The 22,475-nt window shown below is 44.6% G+C and overlaps 1 protein-coding gene across 3 annotated transcripts in view; it reads right to left on the bottom strand.

Moving 5' to 3' along the window:
• Positions 1-22,475, bottom strand: part of TMEM245 (transmembrane protein 245) — a 92,556-nt gene that overhangs the window by 15,515 nt on the left and 54,566 nt on the right. For 2 of the 3 annotated variants that reach the window (XM_070766879.1, XM_070766878.1), the window contains one exon: positions 4,441-4,541. In XM_070766879.1, the coding sequence (XP_070622980.1) occupies positions 4,441-4,541 (101 nt within the window). Of the gene's footprint in view, positions 1-4,440; positions 4,542-17,243; positions 17,271-22,475 lie in introns of those variants that run through there. The other variant, XM_070766880.1, reaches the window with a different exon arrangement.

A 22,475-nucleotide genomic window follows, 5' to 3' on the forward strand; every position in this document is an offset into this window, starting at 1 on the left:
CCGCCGCTGTGGGCGTGAAGGTAGCTGATGGCCCCTGGAGGCCTCTAGGTGCCTGTGTTACTGAAGCTGGTCTGGCCCAGGATGTGCTGGGTGAAGGCATCACTTGAGGCAGGGGGAGAAACTGCCTATCTGGTGACCAGTCTTTCTCAGGCGTAACCCCTGAGGGCCCAAAGGTGGATGGGGGTGACATAGGGTCCAAGGGATGCCTTTGAGTTAGAGGAAGACCCCCTGGAGGCGATTGAAGTGCTGCTTCCAGCTTTTGTTCTAGCGCCTTAATGCGCTTTTCAGCCTCTTTAATGGAGGATGAGGAAGCAGATGAATGCTTAGTCTTTTCCTTGGCTTTCCCTTTCACTTTATCTTTAGGGATGGCAGGAGAGCCTGTGACCTCCTTTCCCTGATTCTCCTCCATATTACTCACGTTTGAGAGTGATTTAATTCAGGTTTAAATGTTGGCTGACCTCCGGTGGCTTGGTTCTCGCCTGCCTCGTCAGCAAAAGCTCCCAAAATGGCGCCCTGGGCCTCCCCGGGTCTGCGCCTGCGCACTAGAGCCTTCTGGCTCGTTCGCGCCCTTTCGCCGCCTGCCCAGCTGTTTTTCGCGCCCAAAAAGCGCTTGCCGCTCTAGCCGCTCCCAAAATGGCGGCGCCCAGCCTCCGTGTTCTCCGGACCGCTGCTGGGTCCCCCCGTGGCCGGGCGGCTGGAGAGTGGGGCTTTCTCGCCCCTTCCCGGCTCCTCAGGCCGGCACTTGCCCGTTTGGGCCCCGCGAGTGGCTCCGGCGGTTGCGGCAGCTGTGGTGGGCGCGGCGGTAGCCGTTCCGGCTTCTCCGGCAGCGTGGAGTCGTTCCGATCTCCTAGCGTCTGCCGCGGCTCGGCGCTGACCTCCCTGTCAGCTGTAAGGCGCTCGACTTTCCTCGCTCCGTGCGAGACGCCTTCAAGCCTCCCAGTGGGGGGGGGCGGACCCCCCCACCTTTGGCTGACAGCCCCGGTATGGTCTCGGAGACCAGGGACCCCCAGGCTGGTTGCTTCTCTTCGGGGTGCTCCCACTGGGGGAAGGCAAACAACCCCTGAGAAGGTTCGTTGGGGGTGCTGCCCACTGAGGGCAGAGACCCCTGACCGTCTGCTCCTCTTCTATTGCAGCATCTGAAAAACAAAGAAAAGGATTAAAACGGTAACAACACTTTACATATTTAATTTTTATTATTTTAAGGTTACTAAAACCCCTAAGCTACAACTCAGTATGTCTCTACTCTAAGACTGAGTTTTAAAACTGGCTCATGGGGAGAGCAGAGGGGGCGGTGCTCATTAATATGTTAATATTAACTCAGTCTCTACCAATAGAATTGGAGTATTACCCATGTTGGACTCTCCTTCCAGATGCAATGGAGAACTCAGGCTTCGTTAGAGGACATTTGTAGGGCAGCCACTTGGGCGGCTCCGTCCACATTCGTCAGACATTATCGGATTGACTCCTTTGCTTCCGCGGAGGCAGCTTTTGGGAGGAGGGTATTGCAGCGGGTGTGTTCATTTTCAGAGCCCCCGGTCCAGCCTTCTCCCTCCCTTGGTTAATATCTTGGGTATATCCCATGTTGGACTTTCCTTGCAAGTGCATTGGAGAAGGACCGTTGAACTTACCTGAACGGTCTTCTCGATGCACTGCAAGGAGAGTCCAAACCCGCCCGAATTCGGGACCGGGGCTATGGTTAGAAGGTTGTGTTTACTAGTTTCCTTGAATGTTTCAATAAATTTTGTTAGCTTTACTGCTCCTTCGTTTCCTTTAGACTGGAGGGCTAAGGGGGCGGTGCCAGCCTAATATTTAAATTAAACTCAGTCCCGACCAATCAGACTGTAGAATTACCCATCTTGGACTCTCCTTGCAGTGCATCGAGAAGACCGTTCAGGTAAGTTCAACGGTCCTTCACCTTTTATGTGCTTAACCTATCAGATCCACAACATCTGAAGCAGTAAATGTGCAAGAAAAACATAATGTTGCAGCGTCATTTGGTTCTATCATGTATTTGAATACTACATCATACTTAAAAGCTTCTTCTCATCTGGCTCTATGAAACAGGGTCTACTTAGGCTCAGCTATTTGGAGTTTAAGAAGATGCCAAAACACTTCTTTTCCTTGGTGCATATGAAACTGATTTTAAATCAATTCATATCTGCCATGTATAAACATATACAGGGAATTTTGTATCCATTAGCACAAAGGCCCCTTATATTAAGAGCAGTGTGTCATTGTTTCAATTGTTATTTTATTCTGTGTTTTACTTAAAAAGGGAAAACTTTTTTAAAAATTATCACTACAATTTCTTGGATCAGGAATCAACCGAGATAGACTGGGATAAGTCAAGACAAAGATGTTCCCAGTGGAGAAGATCTCCTTTTTCAGACATGGAGCATCCCTGAAAGTTGAAAGTTCAACTAAGAAAGTCTAGACTAAATAAGTCTAGACACTCTGAATAGGGATGACTTAAACAAACCGGTGTAGGTCGGTTGTTCCGGTGGCTGGTCATCTCCGGACAGCTCATCCTCCGCCTCACTGAACTCGTCTCTGGAGAAGGAATCCTCCTCCCTTGACTCCATGATCGATTGAGGTGCAGGAGCCATCCAGGGATCTCTATACCTGTCTGGAACTGGAATTGCTGGCAGCCGCTGTTGCTGTTGCACCGCATTAGCCATCCCGTGGGTGTATGCGCTAGAGACAAGGTCCTGCAGGGCCTGGGGCATGCTCTGCCAGGCCTCCTGTGCATTGCGCAACCCCGCAGCTGTAGGAGTGAAGGTAGCTGCAGGGTCCTGTCCCAATTGATGAGGAATGTAGTCTGAGGGGTCATCAACGTGCTAGGCCAGGTAGCTTGCCTCCCCAATACTAAGGCCTCTGGCCTCGCTGAAGCAGTTGACTGGAGGACTCTCTCCGGAGACCAATCCCTCTCAGGGGCCGAGCCTACTACCCCTGGTGTGAACATGGGGGAGGCTGGTGGAGGGATGGCATTGGAAGGCAGGGCAGAAGAAGAAAAAGGTCCAACTGACTTCTGAGAAGCCTCTAACTGCCTCTCTAGGGCCTTTATACGTTTCTCCGCCTCTCTGAGGGCATTCCCCTGTGAGGACTTGGGCTTCTGAGCCTTTTCCCTGGGGGTGCTGGGCCTGGTGACAGTGGCCTCTTCCCCGGACTGGGCTGATTGTTCTGCCATGGTCAGTGAGTACTCACGAAAAGACAGTAATCAATTTGAGCAGCACGCCACAGCAGCAACCGTTAGGAGCAACTGTTCCACACAAACAAGCCTCCGACTGCGGCTGCGCGTTGCCAGGTAGAAGGAACGCTCGGCGCTCCTATCTCGTCTCCTGAAGAGGGGGGGGCTGTCATTTAGGCCTCCAAAATGGCCGCCGGGCCGTTGCCCCGGCAACGCTGGATACATTTGGGTGCGTTTCGAGCCACCCGGTGCATCTCTTCTGCCCAAAATGGCTGCCGGGCCGTTGTCAAGGAAACGGGCGGGAAGCCAAGCTCCCCCGCCCTCCGATTGCGCTTCCAGGGGCTCTGCCACCCAGTCTGCGGTTCTGAGCCCGGCGCTCGACAACGCTCCTTTTCCCATTATCCAAGCCGACGCCGATCGCTGTTCTCGCGCCTCTGAGGCTCCCAGCTGATAGTCGGCTCTCCCGGCGCCAACCAAGGTAGCGCGGAGCGGTGGAGGGGGAGGGGAGCCTCTAGAGCCCCTCAGGAAGGCTCCTGTCCGGACTGGACAAGCAGCCCTGTGACCTATTCGCCACGGGAGGGGCGGACCCCCCCGAGGCGTCAGTCACCACCTCGGCTACCGGGCGCTACCACGGGAGTAGACAGCCCGTGAGCTCTCTCTGTGTCCCACATGGCCCTCAAATATGTAGGGACAAGACCAGAGGAGCAGCAGCTGACAGGGTGAAACCCTCTGGAGGTTTGAACCCTGGCTGCCCGAGGAAAAATCTTCCCCCTGCTGCACCTGAAAGACAAAAAGAGAAGAGAAATAAAAATTATTAGTAATAAATTTATTCATAAATCTAAACATTATATTGACATTAACAACAAAACATAAGAAGAATAAACTCAAAGTCCCTTTACTGCGACTGAGTTTTTTAGACTGGAGGGCTAAGGGGGCGGTGCCAGCCTAATATTTAAATTAAACTCAGTCCCGACCAATCAGACTGTAGAATTACCCATCTTGGACTCTCCTTGCAAGTGCATTGGAGAATGTACCTAATCATGGCTAGAGTCATATTTCATCCGACCAATACAGAGTTTACTGCTTGAGCAAAGAGCTGGACTACAAGACCTTCAAAGTCCCTTTCAACTCTGTTATGCCATAATTCTTTAATGTAAGGATATATATATTTTCTATGATATAGGATTCAATACTGAATATTACACTAAAGTTCAGATAAAATGAACACAAACATTCAACATTTTTGTTCTCACCTGAGGGTATGAAGACAATGTTTATTCCAAAGATGGTATGAGTCAGCCAGGTATATAGGCCATAGAACCCAGCCATTTTGAGAGATGCGTCAAATACCCCCCTGGAGGAATGTAAAAGCCATGTAAATTCTACAGTAGACTTCTCTATTAATGTATATTTAGATAATAGGATAAAAGCTGTGCGATTATTACACTCCAATACTGCAAGCTATTTCTGCTAACTACTGACTGCCAGCAGTTCAGGTTTCATTGGATCATCATTGACTTAGCTTCCCGCCCTTCTGAGGAGAGTAAACTGAGGACCCAGATTGTTGGGGCAATATACTGACTCTGTAAAACCGCTTAGAGGGCGGTAAACCACTGGTGAAGCAGTATATAAGTCTAAGTGCTAGGGCTATTGATGATAAGTATGTACTTATTAGTTCCTTCCAGTTAAAAGCTATTTGCTATAAATTTGCTTAAGAATAAAAATAAATCCATTGTCAGAAAAAAAAAGTTCTTGTTCTTGGTTGTTTGTTGTTGTTGTTGTTTTGACAATGTATGCATATATATATCCTGGAAAAGATAAGTAAAAAAAAAATTCAATCCGTGAACATCTAGAAACAAATAAAGTTATGACTAGTTGCCTGCACAGATTTGTTAAAAACAGATCATGCCAAACCAATCTTATTTCATTTTTTGATAAAATGATTAAATTAGTAGACCCATGGGGGCTCCCTCTATCTGTTTATATCTTTGTTCATTATAGATGAAGTATGTATTTGTCAGACAGTGGTTGGTTAGATCTAAGATATATTTGGGGGGCTCGTGTTTGTTTTGGATAGCTGTTAAGGCTTCTTTAATAGGTATTTGGGTGAAAAGGGATACGACATCAAAACTCACAAGTAGGTCACCAGGTTGTAGGTTTTGTTTTTTAATTATTTTCTATAAAGTGGAATGAATTTTGTACATATGAGGTGATAGTTTCTGTATAGGGCTGAAGATATTTGGCTAAAAATTTGGCAGGATTTTGTAGAGGGGAGCCTATGGAGCTGACTATTGGCCTGAGAGGTATTCCTTCTTTTTTTAAAAAAAATATTTTTTATTATTTTCAAAAGAAAACAAACAAAGACATACAACATTGAACATTTAAGGAGCTACCATTGCTCCGCTTATCATAGAAGTCTAACTAATACAGAATATTAAAAACTCTAACTATTATCAGATCTAAGCAGAAAAACCACACTTGAAGATTACATTATCGTTAAGTTTAGTTATAAATTTTTAAAATTAAAATTATTACCGTATTTTCCGGCGTATAAGACGACTTTTTAACCCCTGAAAATCTTTTCCAAAAGATACGCCGGATATAGGACAGTGGCGCCGATATTTGCGATGGCTGGGAGGGGCGAGAACACCGCCTCCCAGCTGGGCGAGCCTGCGCAAAGCACAGGCTCGCCCACATGCTGCCTTTGGCAGCACAAGCGTGCCTGTCCGGCCGGGGAAGAATCGCCCCGCCGGACCTCAGTTTCAGCTGGGAGGGGCGAGAACACCGCCTCCCAGCTGGGCGAGCCTGCGCAAAGCACAGGCTCGCCCACACGCTGCCTTTGGCAGCACCAGCGTGCCTGTCCGGCCGGGGAAGAATCGCCCCGGCCGGACCTCAGTTTCAGCTGGGAGGGGCGAGAACACCGCCTCCCAGCTGGGCGAGCCTGCGCAAAGCACAGGCTCACCCACACGCTGCCTTTGGCAGCACCAGCGTGCCTGTCCGGCCGGGGAAGAATCGCCCCGGCCGGACCTCAGTTTCAGCTGGGAGGGGCGAGAACACCGCCTCCCAGCTGGGCGAGCCTGCGCAAAGCACAGGCTCGCCCACACGCTGCCTTTGGCAGCACCAGCGTGCCTGTCCGGCCGGGGAAGAATCGCCCCGGCCGGACCTCAGTTTCAGCTGGGAGGGGCGAGAACACCGCCTCCCAGCTGGGCGAGCCTGCGCAAAGCACAGGCTCGCCCACACGCTGCCTTTGGCAGCACCAGCGTGCCTGTCCGGCCGGGGAAGAATCGCCCCGGCCGGACCTCAGTTTCAGCTGGGAGGGGCGAGAACACCGCCTCCCAGCTGGGCGAGCCTGCGCAAAGCACAGGCTCGCCCACACGCTGCCTTTGGCAGCACCAGCGTGCCTGTCCGGCCGGGGAAGAATCGCCCCGGCCGGACCTCAGTTTCAGCTGGGAGGGGCGAGAACACCGCCTCCCAGCTGGGCGAGCCTGCGCAAAGCACAGGCTCGCCCACACGCGATATGTCTAGCCGCCGCCATCCGTGCCTCGGTTCCGTAGCTCCGCCTCACAGCTGATCACCCTGCTGCTGCTGCTGCTGAGAGAAAAAAAGAGGGAGAGAGGGGGGGAGAGAAAGAGATAGCAAGAGAGGGGGGGTTTAGCAACAGAGGGACAGAGAGAAAGAGAGAGGGGGGATAGCAACAGAGGGAGAAAGAGAAGGAGAGAGAGAGAGAGAGGGAGAGGGGGGGCAGAAAGAGAAAGAAAGAGATAGCAAGAGAGGGAGAGAGAGAAAGAGAGATGGAGAGAGGGGGAGAGAAAGAGATAGCAAGAGAGGGAGAGAGAAAGAGAGAGGGGGGAGAGAAAGAGATAGCAAGAGAGGGAGACAGGGGGTTAGCAAGAGAGGGACAGAGAGAAAGAGAGGGGGATAGCAACAGAGGGAGAGAGAGAAAGAGAGAGGGAGAGAGGGGGGAAAGAAAGAAAGAGATAGCAAGAGAAGGAGAGAGAGAAAGAGAGAGGGGGGATAGCAAGAGAGGGAGAGAGAGAAAGAGAGAGGGAGAGAAAGAGATGGCAAGAGAGAGGGAGAGAGGGGAGACATAAAGAGAGAGAAAGAGATAGTAAGAGAAGGAGAGAGAGGGGGAGAGAAAGAGAGAAAGCAAAAAAAAAAGAGAGAAAGAGAGATAGCAAGAGAGAAAGAGAGGGAGAGAGAGGGGGAGAGAGAAAGACTTTGATCATTTCCCCAGGTATTTTTGTACCTACTTGACCAACATTATTAGTGGTTGCAAAATTGAATGTATGAACTTGTTCATTTCAATAAAAAGAGCCAGGGAAATGATTGAATGTTAAACTGGATGCATTTATTTCTGCCTGTTTGTATTTGTTCTTATGTTTAACCATTGAAAATGTACTTTTCCTCCAAAAAGAATCATCTTTTCATATTTCTTAGGCAACATTTTAAAATAACTTTAAAAGCTGAGGTCATATTATTCACCCTGCTCTGTATCATAGCACACTGCACAGTACTGAAAATTGGCAGGGTCACTAATTAAACCCGACAAGTTAAAATCTGTTTAAGTGACATTGCAAGAGGATAAAGACAGAAAGTGCGGAAAGAGGAAAAAATGGATGGGCTGTTTGGATTGCCATATCATGATATCACATACAGATTCTCATTCCATAATAGATTCTCACATAGGTGTCAGCATGCTGCATGTTAGACTGAAAGATACCTGCAGAATAGATGGTAGGAGAAAGGAAAATAGCCAGGTTCACCTTTTTGTGTTGACAAATTATGATGAGTTATAATAATAAACTTAATTGTGGTGAGGAGAAATATGAGAGGCAGACAAGACAGATAGACAGAGACATATGGAGAGATAGACAGAAGAGTGCTCCCACTTGGCTCTCTCTCTCTAAATAATTCATTCATAATTTTAACAATAAGATCTTCATCATTAGTAATTAAAATATTGTGTTATCATGTTCAGAAATGATTTTTTTCTCAATGCAAGTACATCATAGACCTAGACTCAGTCAGGTCTATGATGTACAGAAGAGGGGTAGTCTTATACGGCGAGTATATCTCAAATTCTATATTTTAACTGGAAAAGTTAGGGGGTCGTCTTATACGCCCAGTCGTCTTATACGCCGGAAAATACGGTAATTAAGTTTCTTTATGTGTTTTTTTTAAAAAAAGAAAAATCATGAAAAATAATATACATACATACATACATACATACATACATACATACATATATATATACTGTATATATATCAAAAAGCAATAAACAAATTATTAGTAATACAAGAAGGAGATAATATAAACACTTCTAAGTTAGTTATAATATAAACTATATAGTTCTATCTTATGATTTTAAAATAGTCATTTATTCTTATATATTTAATTTTTTATACTGTTTTTAACATTCCACCAATCATATACTTTATCCCAAATTTTATAAAATTCTGTTTCGGTTTGATTGTTCAAACGTTTAGTCATCATATCTAGTTCTGCACTCTCTATAATTTTTTTAAGCACCTCAGTGTCTTTCGGTATCGTCTTTTCTTTCCATTTCTGTGCGAATGTTATTCGTACCGCTGTCAATATACCGTATTTTTCGCTCCATAAGACGCAGTTTTTTTCCTCCCAAAGTAGGAAGAAAAATCAGCCCCGTCTTATGGAGCGAAGATGCAGGCAGAGAGGGGGGGGAGGCTGCGAACTCGGAAGCGCCATCCCGCCGGCTGGCTGGCTAGCTGCTGCCTGGCCCCCTCCCTCCCGGAGGAGGGTCTCCCTCCGCACCACCAGCGGCGCTCCCCCCGCCAGCCAGCCAGCCAAGCCCCGCGCCCGCCAGAACCGGCTCCTCGCTCTCCCCCCGCCGCCCGCCGCATTTGCAGGAGGTGGGGAGGGTCGGGTGGCCCGCCAAGGCCAGGAGGGACGCCGCTGCCCCCCCTTCCCTCTCTCCGCCCGCCGCTGCGCCTCCTTGACGGGCAAAGGTTTTTCTCAGCGGAGGTCTTCAATGTCGGGGGCGCACGGGCGGTTGCGCGCGCTCCCTATCTCCCTGCTAGCCCACTCGGAATATTCAAAATAAGAAAAGCCTTTGCCGGCTTTTCTTATTTCCGAGTGGGCTAGCAGGGAGATAGGGAGCGCGCGCAAACGCCCGTGCGCCCCCGACATTGAAGACCTCCGCTGAGAAAAACCTTTGCCCGTCAAGGAGGCGCAGCGGCGGGCGGAGAGAGGGAAGGGGGGGCAGCGGCGTCCCTCCTGGCCCGAGCGCCCCCGACATTGAATATCACCTTCGCCAGCCCCGCCTCTCCTGCAACCCCCTTGCTGGGAGCCCGGCAAAGGTGAGGCGGGCAGGGCGTGCGCGCATCACCGCTGAGAAGAACGGAGAGAGAACGAGAGTGAGTGAGAGCAACAGACAGCAAGATAGAGAGAAAGTGAGAAAGCGAGAGTGAGAGAAAGGGGGGAGAGAGAACAAGAGAAAGAAAGAGCGTGAGAAAGAAAACAAGAGAGAAAGAGTGAGAGAGAGAGAAAGCAAAAGAGACAGAAAGAAAACAAGAGAGAGAAAGTGAGAAGAAGAGAGAGAAAGGGGGAGAGAGAGAGAAAGAGAGAAGGGGAGAGAGAGAAAGAGAGGGAGAAAGAGAGAGGGAAAGGGGGGAGAGGGGGGAGAGAAAGAGAGAGGGAGAGGGGGGAGAGATAGCAAGAGAGGGAGAGAGAGAAAGAGAGAGGGAGGGAGAGAGAGGAGATAAAGGAAGAGGAGAGAGAGAAAGGAAGAGAAAGAAAGAGAGAGAGAGTGAGAGATGCTCAGTGAGCCTTTCTTTGAAGTTGCCTTTCTTTCTTTCTTTCTTTCTTTTTCTCTCTTGCTCTCTTGCTCTTTCATTCTTTTTTCTTTCTCTTGCTTTCTTTCTTTCTCTTGCTTTCTCTCCTTCCTTCCCTCCTTCCATTTCTTTCATTCCCCCTCTCTATTTTTATTTCTCTTTCATTTTCTTTCTTTCTCTCTTTCTTTCTTTCTTGCTTTTTTTCTTTCTCTTTTACCTTCCCTTCCTCTATTTCTTCTTTTCTTTCTCCTTCCTACCTTCTTCCCTCCCTCCCTCCCTTCAGTCCTTCCTCTCTTACTCTCCCCTTTCATAAGTTTCCTTGCTTCCTTCCTCTGTTCCTGTCCCTTCCCCCTTTCTTTCTTTCTTTCCTTCTTCCTTCCTTTCCTCCCTCCATTTCTTGCTTTCCTTTTCCTTCCTCCCTTCTTTCCTCCCTCACTCCCTTCTTTCACTCCTTCCTCTCTTCCTCTCCCCTTTTTGGCTCAAAATATTTTTTTTCTATTTTCCTCCTCTAAAATCTAGGTGCGTCTTATCAGCAGGTGCGTCTTATAGAGCGAAAAATACGGTATGTATTATTAAATATTAAATTTCTTTTTTATACTTTATGTTTGAAATACCCAATAGAAAAAATTCAGGAGATTTTTTAATCTTCTCCTTTGTTATTTCATTTATCCAATTCTCTACTTTATTCCAAAATATTTTTGTCTCCGGACAGGTCCACCATGCATGGTAATATGTGCCAACTTCTTTTTTGCATTTCCAACAAATGGGCGATACCGAAGGAAACATTTTAGAGATTCTATATGATGGAAGGTGCCATCTATAAAACATCTTGATTTGATTTTCTTTGCAAGAGATTGATTTTGTTATTTTCCAATTATACATCCATATCTTTTCCCAAGTATCTAAATCAATCTTTTTGCCAAAATTTTTGCACCAACTGATCATATTATCCTTCAATATCCAACCTATCGTTCTATGATTTAATAAATATTTATAAACATTTCCAATTGTCTTTGTTTGATTTTGGAATAATAATTTGCCCAATACATTATTTTCTTTTTTAAAAATATAAGTCTTTACATCTATTTGATATCTAAAACTAATCTGCATATAATGCCACCAATCTAAATCTATACCTAACTCATATAACTCTTGTTTTGTTCTTAATTTTAATTGATTATCTAACAAATCACTATATTTCCAAATCTTACCTTTTCCTTTAAGATTTGGGTGTACTATAGCTTCAAGGGGTGAAACCCATTCTGGCATTACTAAAACGTGATTTTTCTTTATTTCATTCCACACTTCTATCAATGCCTTTCTAATAACATTATTTTTAAAATATGAGTGGGTTCTTAACTTATCATACCATACAAATGCATGCCACCCGACCATCAAGTCGTGGCCTTCTAGATTAAGCAATCTTTGATTTTCTAGTGTGAGCCATTCTTTTATCCGTGTCAGGGCCGTGGCATGGTAATATAGTTTCCAATTTGGGAGACCCAGGCCTCCTCTTTCCTTACGATCTTCTAATGAGTTTTGTTTTATTCTTGATTTTTTACCTTGCCAAATAAATTTTCTTATTATCTTATTCAATTCGGCAAAGAATTTCGTTCCTGGATTTATTGGAATCACTTGGAAAAGAAACAATATTTTTGGAAGGATATTCATTTTAACTGTGGAGATTCTTCCTACAAGTGATAATTGTAGATTACTCCATATTTCTAAGTCTTTTTTAATCTGACTTAATAATTTTAAATAATTGTCGTCTTTTAAAGATACGGCTTTGGAAGTCATCCATATCCCTAAATATTTCACTTTTTTCGTGATCTTCATGTTTGATAGGTCTCCTAAGTATTTTCTCTGTATTTCAGTCATGTTTTTTGTTAATATCTGTGTCTTTTCCTTATTTATTTTCAATCCTGCAACTTTCCCATATTCTTCAATCACATTTATTAAATTTAAAATAGATTCTATTGGGTCATCCAAAATAAACACTACGTCATCAGCGAATGCTTGTGTTTTATAAATTTCTTTTCTAATTTTCAATCCTTTTATTTTCTTGTCTGCTCTTATTTTTATCAACAATGCTTCTAAAGTTAAAATAAATAACAATGGTGATATTGGACAACCTTGTCTTACTCCTCTTTGTATAATTACTTTTTCTGTTTGTTCACTATTTATTATAATTTTAGCAGTTTGTTCAGAATATATAGCATCTATTATATTAAAAAACTTTGTTCCTACTTCCATCTTATTTAATTGTATTTTCATAAAATTCCAATCCACGTTATCAAATGCTTTTTGAGCATCTAGAAATATAAGTGCCATTTGCTTTTCAGGGTGCTGCTCATAGTATTCCAAAGTATTAACTATTATTCTTAAATTATTTTTAATTTGTCTTCCTGGTAGAAATCCATTTTGATCACTATGTATCATATTATTTATAATACTTTAAAATCTATTAGCAAATATTGATATAAAGATTTTGTAGTCGACGTTCAACAATGATATAGGTCTGTAATTTTCAATTTTTTCTTTCTTGGTATCTGCCTTATGTATTAAGGTTATTAAAGTTTCTGACCAGGTTTTTGGTAATTTACCTGTTGTCAATATTTGATTATATATCTCAAGCATGTTGGAAAAAAATATTTCTAGTTCTAGTTTATAAAATTCAGCTGATATTGCGTCTGGACCAGTCGCTTTATTATTTTTTTGATTCTTTATAGATTGTTTTAATTCTATATCTGTAACAGGTCTATTTAATCTTTGCTGTTGAGCTTCCGTTAAAACTGGAAGTTCTATTTTTTCCAGATATTTAAAAATTAAATCCTCACTTATCTCTTCTTTCTTATATAATTGTTTATAAAATTCCGATACTATTTCCTTTTTATCTTCTATTCTATGTTTTATTGTACCTTTTGAATCTGTCAGATTTTTTATAATTTTATTTTCTCTCTCTTTTCTTAGTTTGTATGCCAGCCATCTTCCAGGTTTATTCGCATGTTCAAAATAATCTTGTTTTACTCTCTTTATCTTTTCTACAATTAATTCTTGTTCTATTAATCTCAGTTTATGTCTTATTAATTCTCTCTGATTTTTTAATTTGTCGTCCTTATCCTCTTTTTGCATTAAAATTTCTAATTTTCTTAATTCTTCTACTAATGTTCCTTGATATTCTTTCTTTTCTTTATTTTTTTTGCTATGAATTATATTGTTAATTCACGTATATATGCTTTGGTTGTATCCCATAAATTTTGAGGGGTGGTATCTGTGTTTTTATTTATTTTTAGAAAAATCTCTAATTCCTTCTCTATCCATTTCTTATATTCAGGATCTTTTATTATTGTTCTATTCATTGACCAATTCTTTATTATCCTTTTACCTTTCCAATATATGGATAGAGGGTTATGGTCCGCCCAGGTGTTTGTCTCTATTTCTATTTCACTTATCCTTCTTTGTGTATTTTTGGAAGGCCATAGAGTTTTGGACATATGGAAGATTTTTCTTAAAAAAACAGGGCATGAAATTGACTTTGAAAAAACTAAATTACTTTCCAAAACAGAAAATTTATACAGAAGAATTACTATGGAAGCAATAGAGATAGAAAAACACCCCCTCTGCATAAATAAAAGAGATGACACGTCTCGCCTACCAGAGATTTGGAAACCAGCCTTAAATAAAAAAAACATATCATAATCATCACCATGTCAATCCTTCAAGCAATTGTGATTCCACCAACCAATCAAATCACTACAACATAGTCACCCAATCTATTTGCTACATTCAAACCAAATCTCCACCCGCAAAACTATATATAAGGAACAAATGACAGTTGCAAACATTCCACATTTACAACAGCACGAAGCTCAAAACTTCAGCCTGATGATGGTGAATGTGATTTCACCGAAACGTCGCATAGACACTCAAAACATTACACGGGGCAAAACCCGAACTCAGAACAATCTACATACATATACCCGTGAAAATCTACGAAAACAAATATATATATATATATATATATATATATATGTATGTATGTATGTATGTACGTACGCACGTACGTACGCACGCACGCGCACACACATATATGTAGATTGTTCTGAGTTCGGGTTTTTCCCTGTGTAATATTTTGAGTGTCTATGTGACGTTTCGGTGAAATCACATTCACCATCATCAGGCTGAAATTATAAGCTTCGTGCTGCTGTAAATATAACTATATTTACAGCAGCACGAAACTTCTAACTTCAGCCTGATGATGGTGAATGTGATTTCACCGAAACGTCGCATAGACACTCAAAATATTACACGGGGCAAAACCCGAACTCAGAACAATCTACATACATATACCCATGAAAATCTACGAAAACAAATTTGGAAATTTCTGGCAACGTTTAGACGAGGTCCCACTCATCATCTTCAGGCTGGTGTTTCTGTCCTTGTTCTAAGGCGAACACTGAGGGTTCGCCTTAGAACAAGGACAGAAACACCAGCCTGAAGATGACGAGTGGGACCTCGTCGAAACGTCGCCAGAAATTTCCAAATCCTACATGGGAAGAAATCCGAATATACCAAGACCATCATACCTGTACCCGTGAAAATCTACGAAAACATATATATATACACACACACATATATACACACATACACACATACATACACATACTGTGAACCATTTCCAAAAATAGGTGGCTTTTTTCTCTCTTATTCTTTGGGTGCTTTTATCATATGCATTAAATCAAGAGTCACTTCTCTCTCTCTTTAGTTTCTCTCTCTTTCCTCTCATTCTCTGCTTCAATCATTTTCTCATTTCTCTTTTTTCTCCCCTTTTTTCTCTCATTTCTCTCTCTCTCTCTTCCTCTCCTTTCCTCTCTCTCTCTTGCTTTCTTTCTCTCTCTCTTTCTCTCCCCCTCTTTCTCTCTCTCTTGCTATCTCTTTCTCTCTCTTTTTTTCTCACTCTTTCTCTCCCCCTCTCCCTTTCTTTCTCTCTCCCTTGTTCTCTCGTTCTCTCTCTTCCTTTCTTCTCCCTCTCTTCCTTCCTCCTTTTCTCTCTCTCTTCCTTCCTTTCTCTATCACTTTCTTTCTTTCTCACTGTCTCTTGCTTTCTCCCTCTCCCTTTCTCTCTCTCTCTCTCTTTCTATCTCTCTTGTACACCACGCCGGCAACAGTGGCATCGGGCAGTAGCTGCGGGTCGGCGGCAGGACGGGAGCTCCAGGGCAGAGGCACCAACGGCGGCGTCTGGACAGGAGAGAAAGAAAGAGAGAGGAAAAGAAAAAGAGTGAGAAAAAAAGAGAGAAAGAGGAGAGAGAAAGAGAGAGAAAAAGAGAGAGGGGGGAGAAAGAGAGAGAGTACGGAGAGAGAGCAGAGGGTGGCTTGCCAGTACGCGGTGCCCTGAGGGAGCAGCAAAGCATGGCCCCAGCGCCGGACTCCGCCGTCACCTCCGCCCCCAGCTGGCTCCCCAGCTAAGAGGCAGTGGCCGCGTCCACTCCTTTGTCCTCCCCGGCATCGCCAGCCATGAGTGTGGCTTTCCAAGAGCTCAGTGGCAACGTGAGTTGAGCAGCGGCGACCGCTTTCAGCCCAGAGCAAGCTTGGGGGGTTAGTTGGCCAAAGCACAGCACAGCGCAGTACAACCCGAGGCCAGGCAAAGAAATCGCCTGATCCAAAGGCTGGAGGGGATGCTTTATTTGGGTGGTGGGAAAGGAATGCCACGGGCCCACGGCTGCAACTTTTATCTCTCGCGCACTGTCTTTCTGGTCGTGTTGCTGGACGCCGTACATGCTGGCACTACACTGGGTATGGGCACAGGGCTGGCACTGGCCCGCTGGCTGGGCCGGAATGGAGGTACCAGCCCCGCGGCCATGCCCAGCACAGCGTCAGCATGTACGGCATCCAGCAACCCGACCAGCCACCGCTGCCGGCGCCCTCCCACTCCTACTTCAACCCCCACTTGGCGCCGCCGCCTTCGCTGCCCACCCTGCTGCCACGTGCCCACCTTCGCTGCCCAGCCTCGCTGCCCCTGCAGGCCCACCTCAGGCCTGAGCCTTTCCTGTGCCTGAGAGCTGCAAAGCTCACCTGCCGTTGCCGCCAGGGAAGCTCCAGCTGGGCAGGGCGTTGCAGCTGCGGGAGAGGCTGCCTCCGGGCTGAAGCTCAGCGCCTCCATAGAAGGGCTGTGTGGGTGTTTGCTCCAAACTTTGCCGGAGAAACTTGGAAGGCGCGAAGAAGGAAGCTCAGCTTCCGGTCTCGCAACTTTTTGCTCTTCACACTCTCAGCAAAAAGTTACGAGCTGAACTTCCTTCTTTGCGCCTTCCAAATTTTTCCAGCCACCGGCCCGGGGGAAAAGAGATTTGAGTCTTCGGAAAGGGGTGGCATACAAATCTAATAAATAAATAAATGAATGAATGAATGAATGAATGAATGAATAAATAAATAAATAAATAAATGAATGAATAAATAAATAAATAATAATAATATTTATTTGTGATTAATATAAAAAAATGGAACAAATTAGCAAAAAAAAAGTTTCTACAGAGAAATTACTCTTGAGCAATGATTAACAATTTCCAGGTCAAAACAATAAATATTTTCCAAAATGAATTAGCCTAAATCAAGAAACATAACATTCAAGAATGTTAACAAATAACCTGTGTGCAAGCACTCATGTGAAAATATCACACACACTAAATTGCACTGAAGCCGTGACAACATGCAACTTAGTAATGTGCAATATCACCACCAGAGCAAGCAGAGTGAGAATTTCGAAGAGGAAGATTTTCAAAATGAAAGCGTATGCCACTTTGTAAAGGATAATATTTCACACAGAAGATATACATTCAATTCAGAAATGTATAATTTTAATTATTTCTGCCATTGTCATGGGGAAAATGAGTATGATTATAAGCATCTGGCTACCTTTAAAAATAATTCTATTCCGACTACATTTTTACAAATTAATATCAACAAGAGAATTGTATAAATCAGTAATGGTGAACATATGATGTGAAAATTGAGACAAAAGGGCCTGCTTTTGTGCTGTTTTCAGATACTGCAGAGGTTGCATAAGAGCATTCTCCAAAGCCACATCAAGAAAGAAGGCTTTTTGTGACCTAGATAAATCTTAGGTAAGCCAGGGGGCCTGTCAATACAAAGAGAATATTTTCCTACAGGTAAGTGGCATGCAGCGAATCCTGGGAGTGCTGAGACATAAGACAATTGCATTGTGCTTCAAGGCATCTTGGAAAATGGCATTCCTCCTGAGTGCCACTGTTCAGAATAGCCTAGATAAGAAAGAGATAGAGAATTCTTTCTCTTTTGTTCAATGTTGTGTTTAGGCATGTATCTTTGTGCGTGTGATATAACACAAGTCAAGTTAAGCATTTTCTAAATGCTTAACTTGACACTCTGAGCTAATAGGTTCACCATATCATTAAATCACCAAGAATATACAGTGATACCTTGTCTTACGAACTTAATTTGTTTTGTGATGAGGTTCATAAGAAGAAAAGTTCGTAAGATGAAACAATGTCTCCCATAGAAATCAATGTAAAAGCGAATAATGCATGCAAATCCATCCCCAAACTCACCCCTTTTGCCTTATTACTTGTTCATGGCCGGGGGGGGGGGAAAACAGCTGAGGCTGCCTGGAGGGTGGGTGATTAACACATGCGGGAAGCTGCCTGCTCAGCGGGGCTTCCACCCTCCTTGAAAGTGTTTTCGGAAGCGGCGGCAGGCAAAGGGGGATCCCGGCACTTTGGCCTCAAACAAGGCTCCCTAGGTCTCACTCGCTTCCTCCTGGGGAGTCCCTTTGAAGTATGCAAAACAGCTGGTTTTTTACTCCCTACTCCCCGCGCAGGTTCGAGAACTGTCTTAATTGGAAGTGTCTGCTTGCCTCTTGCACCCCTATTTTTCCCCCACCTTGGGTGTGCAAGGTGTGTGGACACGTGGGGCTCTGCCTCTCTCTCCCTGCTGCTTTGCACCAATGTCTGCGCACCCCCCCGAGCTGCAACCCAAATAAGTCTCTTTATGGCTGATCTTGAATTTCTCACTGGTAAGAACAGGAGGTCTCCCTCGCTATTTCTCTACACTTTTAAATCCTTTCCTTTTTATTTTTTCCATGGATGTAGGTTCTGGCTTGCTTGAAGGTGGATACATTGGCAAGGATTCCCCGTCTCGGGATTGGCGCTGCAAGCAAATGGGAAATCGGATATCCCCGCCTTCTTTTGCTTGCAGCACCAGTCCCCGGGCAGCCCACCTCCTTGCCAGGAGGGGGGAAACAAAGCCCAAGCAAAGGGCATCCAAGGCAGGGGAACTGCTGCGTGCACCGGGGCAGGTATTTTGGGCTTGGAGGCGGTGCAGCTCCCCCCGCCCCCCGTGGAGGACCGGGCAAAAGCGGCAGCGGGGGGCTTCACTGCTTTAAGGCGATGGGGTGACCCAGGGAGAGCTGCAAGCAAAAGGAGGCGGGGAATCCCAACAGGGGTGGCAAGCAAGTGGGAAATCCCGACGGTGATAGTCACAAGGCAGGGGAATCCCTGCGGCAGTAAGAGAGCGCACACCTGGGCTCAGGTTCATAAGATAAAAATGGTTCCTAAGACAAGGCAAACAAATCTTAAACCCCGGGTTCGTATCACGAAAAGTTGGTATGAAGAGGCATTCGTAAGATGAGGTATCACTGTATTTGGAAAGATTCAAACTGAAGTTTATTTTAAAGATCAGTTCCCTTTGAACTAATTACTTTCTGTTCATACAACCTATCTCATTTGTATTTTTTTTAGTCCTGGTGACTGACCAAAGGCTACTCAGCTGACTTCATGTCGAGACAGGATTACGACTCACAGGTTCCTGAATTCTAGCTTATCTCAATGGGGTAAATATAGAGAAGACTGTGCTATGTTTATTGCCTTGACCTCCTGATGAAATATGGAACATTAAAATTTCAAAACACTGAACAAACACAAGCGCACATAAACATTGAATAAACACAAACACATGGCTGAGTATAGTTACTGATAGAAGAGACTATAGTATTGTTAGTTAAGCAGCAAATATTAGCAAATTTGAGCATTAAAAGGTTTTACTGAGGCCCATCACTATGTGATTCCCCTACTCACCCCCATGCATGCGCACAACACAGATTTGCCCAAAATCTGCCCAGCCACATCTATTGGACAAACTTACTTACTTATTTACTTACTTACTTATTGGATGTGTATGCCGCCCCTCTCCGGCTAATAGGAGATTAAATGTACGCGTTGCAGAACATAAGAACACATTAAGAAAAGAGGAAAAAACTTCCTCCCTTTTCCAACAGTTCAAAACTACAGGATATGAAATTGATTTTGACAGAACTAAATTAATTTCCAAAACTGAATACAACAAAAGAATAATCATGGAAGCCATTGAAATAGAAAAACACCCCCACAATATGAACAAACGTGATGATACCTCCTGCCTACCAGACATCTGGAAACCAGCCCTCATTAACAAACGTATCCCAGCCATACAAACTGAAACCAGACCCAGAACAACACAGGACACTACCACCAATCACCTCCACCAGACCCAAACCCACAACCACCCTACAGACCAAATACAACCATCACTCAGAAGCCAAACTACAGCAGTGCCCCCAACTGTTGCAGCCCTCTCTGACATGCACACAAAGCAAACTGACAAACACAATAAACACATGATCAGACCACAAACTCACAGCCAACCAAAATTGTTACACCCCAGACACACATTACAAAACAGCTAAGTAGTCTGCAACTACTCAGGATATCACCCACAATCCACAAGCATCAACTAATCCGCAGACATCAATTATATCAATGACCCCAGGTGTTACCCCACTGACTCACCAAGAAGTTTCAACACAGTTTGCAGCTGCTGAACCAGCACTCCACACCCACCCACTAGTATTTATAGAGGGTAGGCAGCTTAGGTCTTGCTATGTTCGCCCTGGCACAAGGACAAAAGCACCAGCCTGAAGATGACAAGTGGGACTTTATCGAAACGTCGCCAGAAATCTCTGAAACTTACATGGGAAGAAACCCGAATATGCCAAGACCTTCATACCTGTACCCATGAAAATCTACACACACACACACACACACTCACATGTTTTTGCTAAATTTGAAATTCTAGCTTCATCAGCTAGCCATACTCTCACTGGGACTTGAACTTCCAACCATTGCCTTGTAAGGCAGAGAATTAACCTTGAGGCTACAGTATACAATCCCTTCAGCTCTGTACCAAGGAAGGATTACATGTTTTTTGTGTCGAATCACCCTGGTATATTGAAGGAACATCACAACCCCTTTTTTGCCCCTCGGCCCAACCCAGGGCCATTTCCAAGGCAGTTAATTCATATATATATATATATATCTGAAAATTGTGGAGAAAAAAATTAAAAATATATATATAAAAAAAGAAAGCTGGCGGCCAGATGGGGGGTGGGGGAGGCTAAGGACATACACAGGGTGACATGCTGCTTCCCGGCCAGTGAGTGGGCAAGCAGGCAGCTCTCAGAGAAAAATGCTCCTCTGGTTGTGAGCTGGATATGAATCTCAAGGCAGAGATGTGCAGGAGACCTGAGAACACACAGAGCTCCAGCGTAGCAGTCTCCCTAAGGCCACCTACCTGCCCTCCCCTCCAACCTCAGACCCTCTCGTTTGTGGTACCAAGAAGCTTCAGGAGGCTGCCAGGCTCAATATAAGGGGATGTAGTGTGCATTTGCAGGGAGTTTGGTGCGCATGTGTGGGGAGTCATGTGCGCATGCACGGGGATGAGTGGGCGAATCACATGGGTGTGGGCATACCCATGTACAACCCCCCACACTCCCCTTTCAGCATGCGACCACAAGAAGGTTAGCCATCACTTGTCTAGGAAAAGTTATTTCTTAACTGATTATTGTGTAAACTTTACACATTTTACTTAGAAAGCCCCCTGAAAGCAATAATCTGTCTAGCACCACAGTGATAAGATATAGTTATAACCAAATAGATATCCTATTTTGACTCTATTCCAACATGGAATTTAACTCAGTTTCTGGCATGCATGTACGCATGAAGACTAGCTGGCTATTATGCATGTGTGTGCTGGAAACTGGAAGAGCAGCCACCCAGCCTGCACTCTTCCAGTTTCTGGCGCTCCCATGTACATGAAGACCATCTAGCCAACATGCTGGAACCTGGAAGAGCAAAGGGCAATGGCTTGCATGTCCAGAGAAATGGATCTGCGTGTCACTTCTGGCATGCGTGCCATAGATTTGCCATCATGGTCGTAGGCATTCTATGCAATGCCAAAAGGCAAACTGGTGAAGTATCAAATACTCCCTTTAGTGATGTTTTTATTGTCATATGACAAGGACTTTTGATGCTCATCGCAACCATAGAGTATTGAGCACAAATGGAGGCAAATACAGTCATACCTCGTCTTACGAACCTAATTGGTTCCAGGGGGAGGTTCGTAAGACGAAAGTTTCGTAAGACGAAACATTGTTTCCCATAGGAAACAATGTAAAGTCAATTAATCCGTGCAACCAAAAAAAAAACCTGCAAAAAAAACCGCTGCCGCCCGGCTGTCACCTTTTAAAACAGCCTGGGGGCTTCTCAGTGACCTCCCGAATGCCGAACGCCAAACCCGAACTTCGGAAGTTCGAGTTTGGCGTTCAGCTTCGGGAGGCTGCTGGGAAGCCGCCTGGCTGTTTTAAAAGGTGACAGCCAGGCTGGGGGGGCTTCCCAGCAGCCTCCCGAACCCCAAACTTTTGCCGAACTTCCGGGTTCGGGGTTCGGGAAGTTGCTGGGGAGCCCCCCAGCCCGGCTGTCACCTTTTAAAACAGCCGCGCGGCTTCCCAGCAGCCTCCCGAAGCCGAATGCCAAACCCGAACTTCCGCGTTCGGCGTTCGGAGGCTGCAATGGCAGGAAAAAGCAAAAATATATTTTAAAAGATATGGTAAAGCCTATAGTTTTATCAGGTAAATCTCAATCTTCAGCCTCATCCTGACAGAGAATACAAGTTTATAATAGTATTCCAAGATTACATAACCAGGTTTGTGGTTCCATAGGCTCTAACGTTAAAGAAAGTGGAAGAAACTCCATAGACATGTTTACATTGCTTGACACACCATCAATTCTACAATCTGACAGCTTTGGCTAAAGCAGATCTCACAATATCTTCCCTATCTCAAGATGTTTTACAAGATATACAGACTAAGGAACAACTGGAAAAAATAATAGAAAATATTCAAACAATACAAGAAGAAATAGATCACCCTATGCAAGAGAGAGAGCCTACTGCAGAAAACATGGATGAAATTATAGTCCATGATAAAGAAACTGAAGTGATGGTAACGACATGTTTACTGAAGAGGCTTCCACTTCTGCTACCTCTAGTGTCTAAAGGAAACCGGTGGTGCTCATATATGCAAAAACTGTCAATGAAATGATCATGCCCTCTGTAGATATGCTAATAATAATGATGGA

The sequence above is a fragment of the Erythrolamprus reginae genome, chromosome Z (assembly GCF_031021105.1).
Source record: "Erythrolamprus reginae isolate rEryReg1 chromosome Z, rEryReg1.hap1, whole genome shotgun sequence".
Classification (NCBI taxonomy): Eukaryota; Metazoa; Chordata; class Lepidosauria; order Squamata; family Dipsadidae; genus Erythrolamprus; species Erythrolamprus reginae.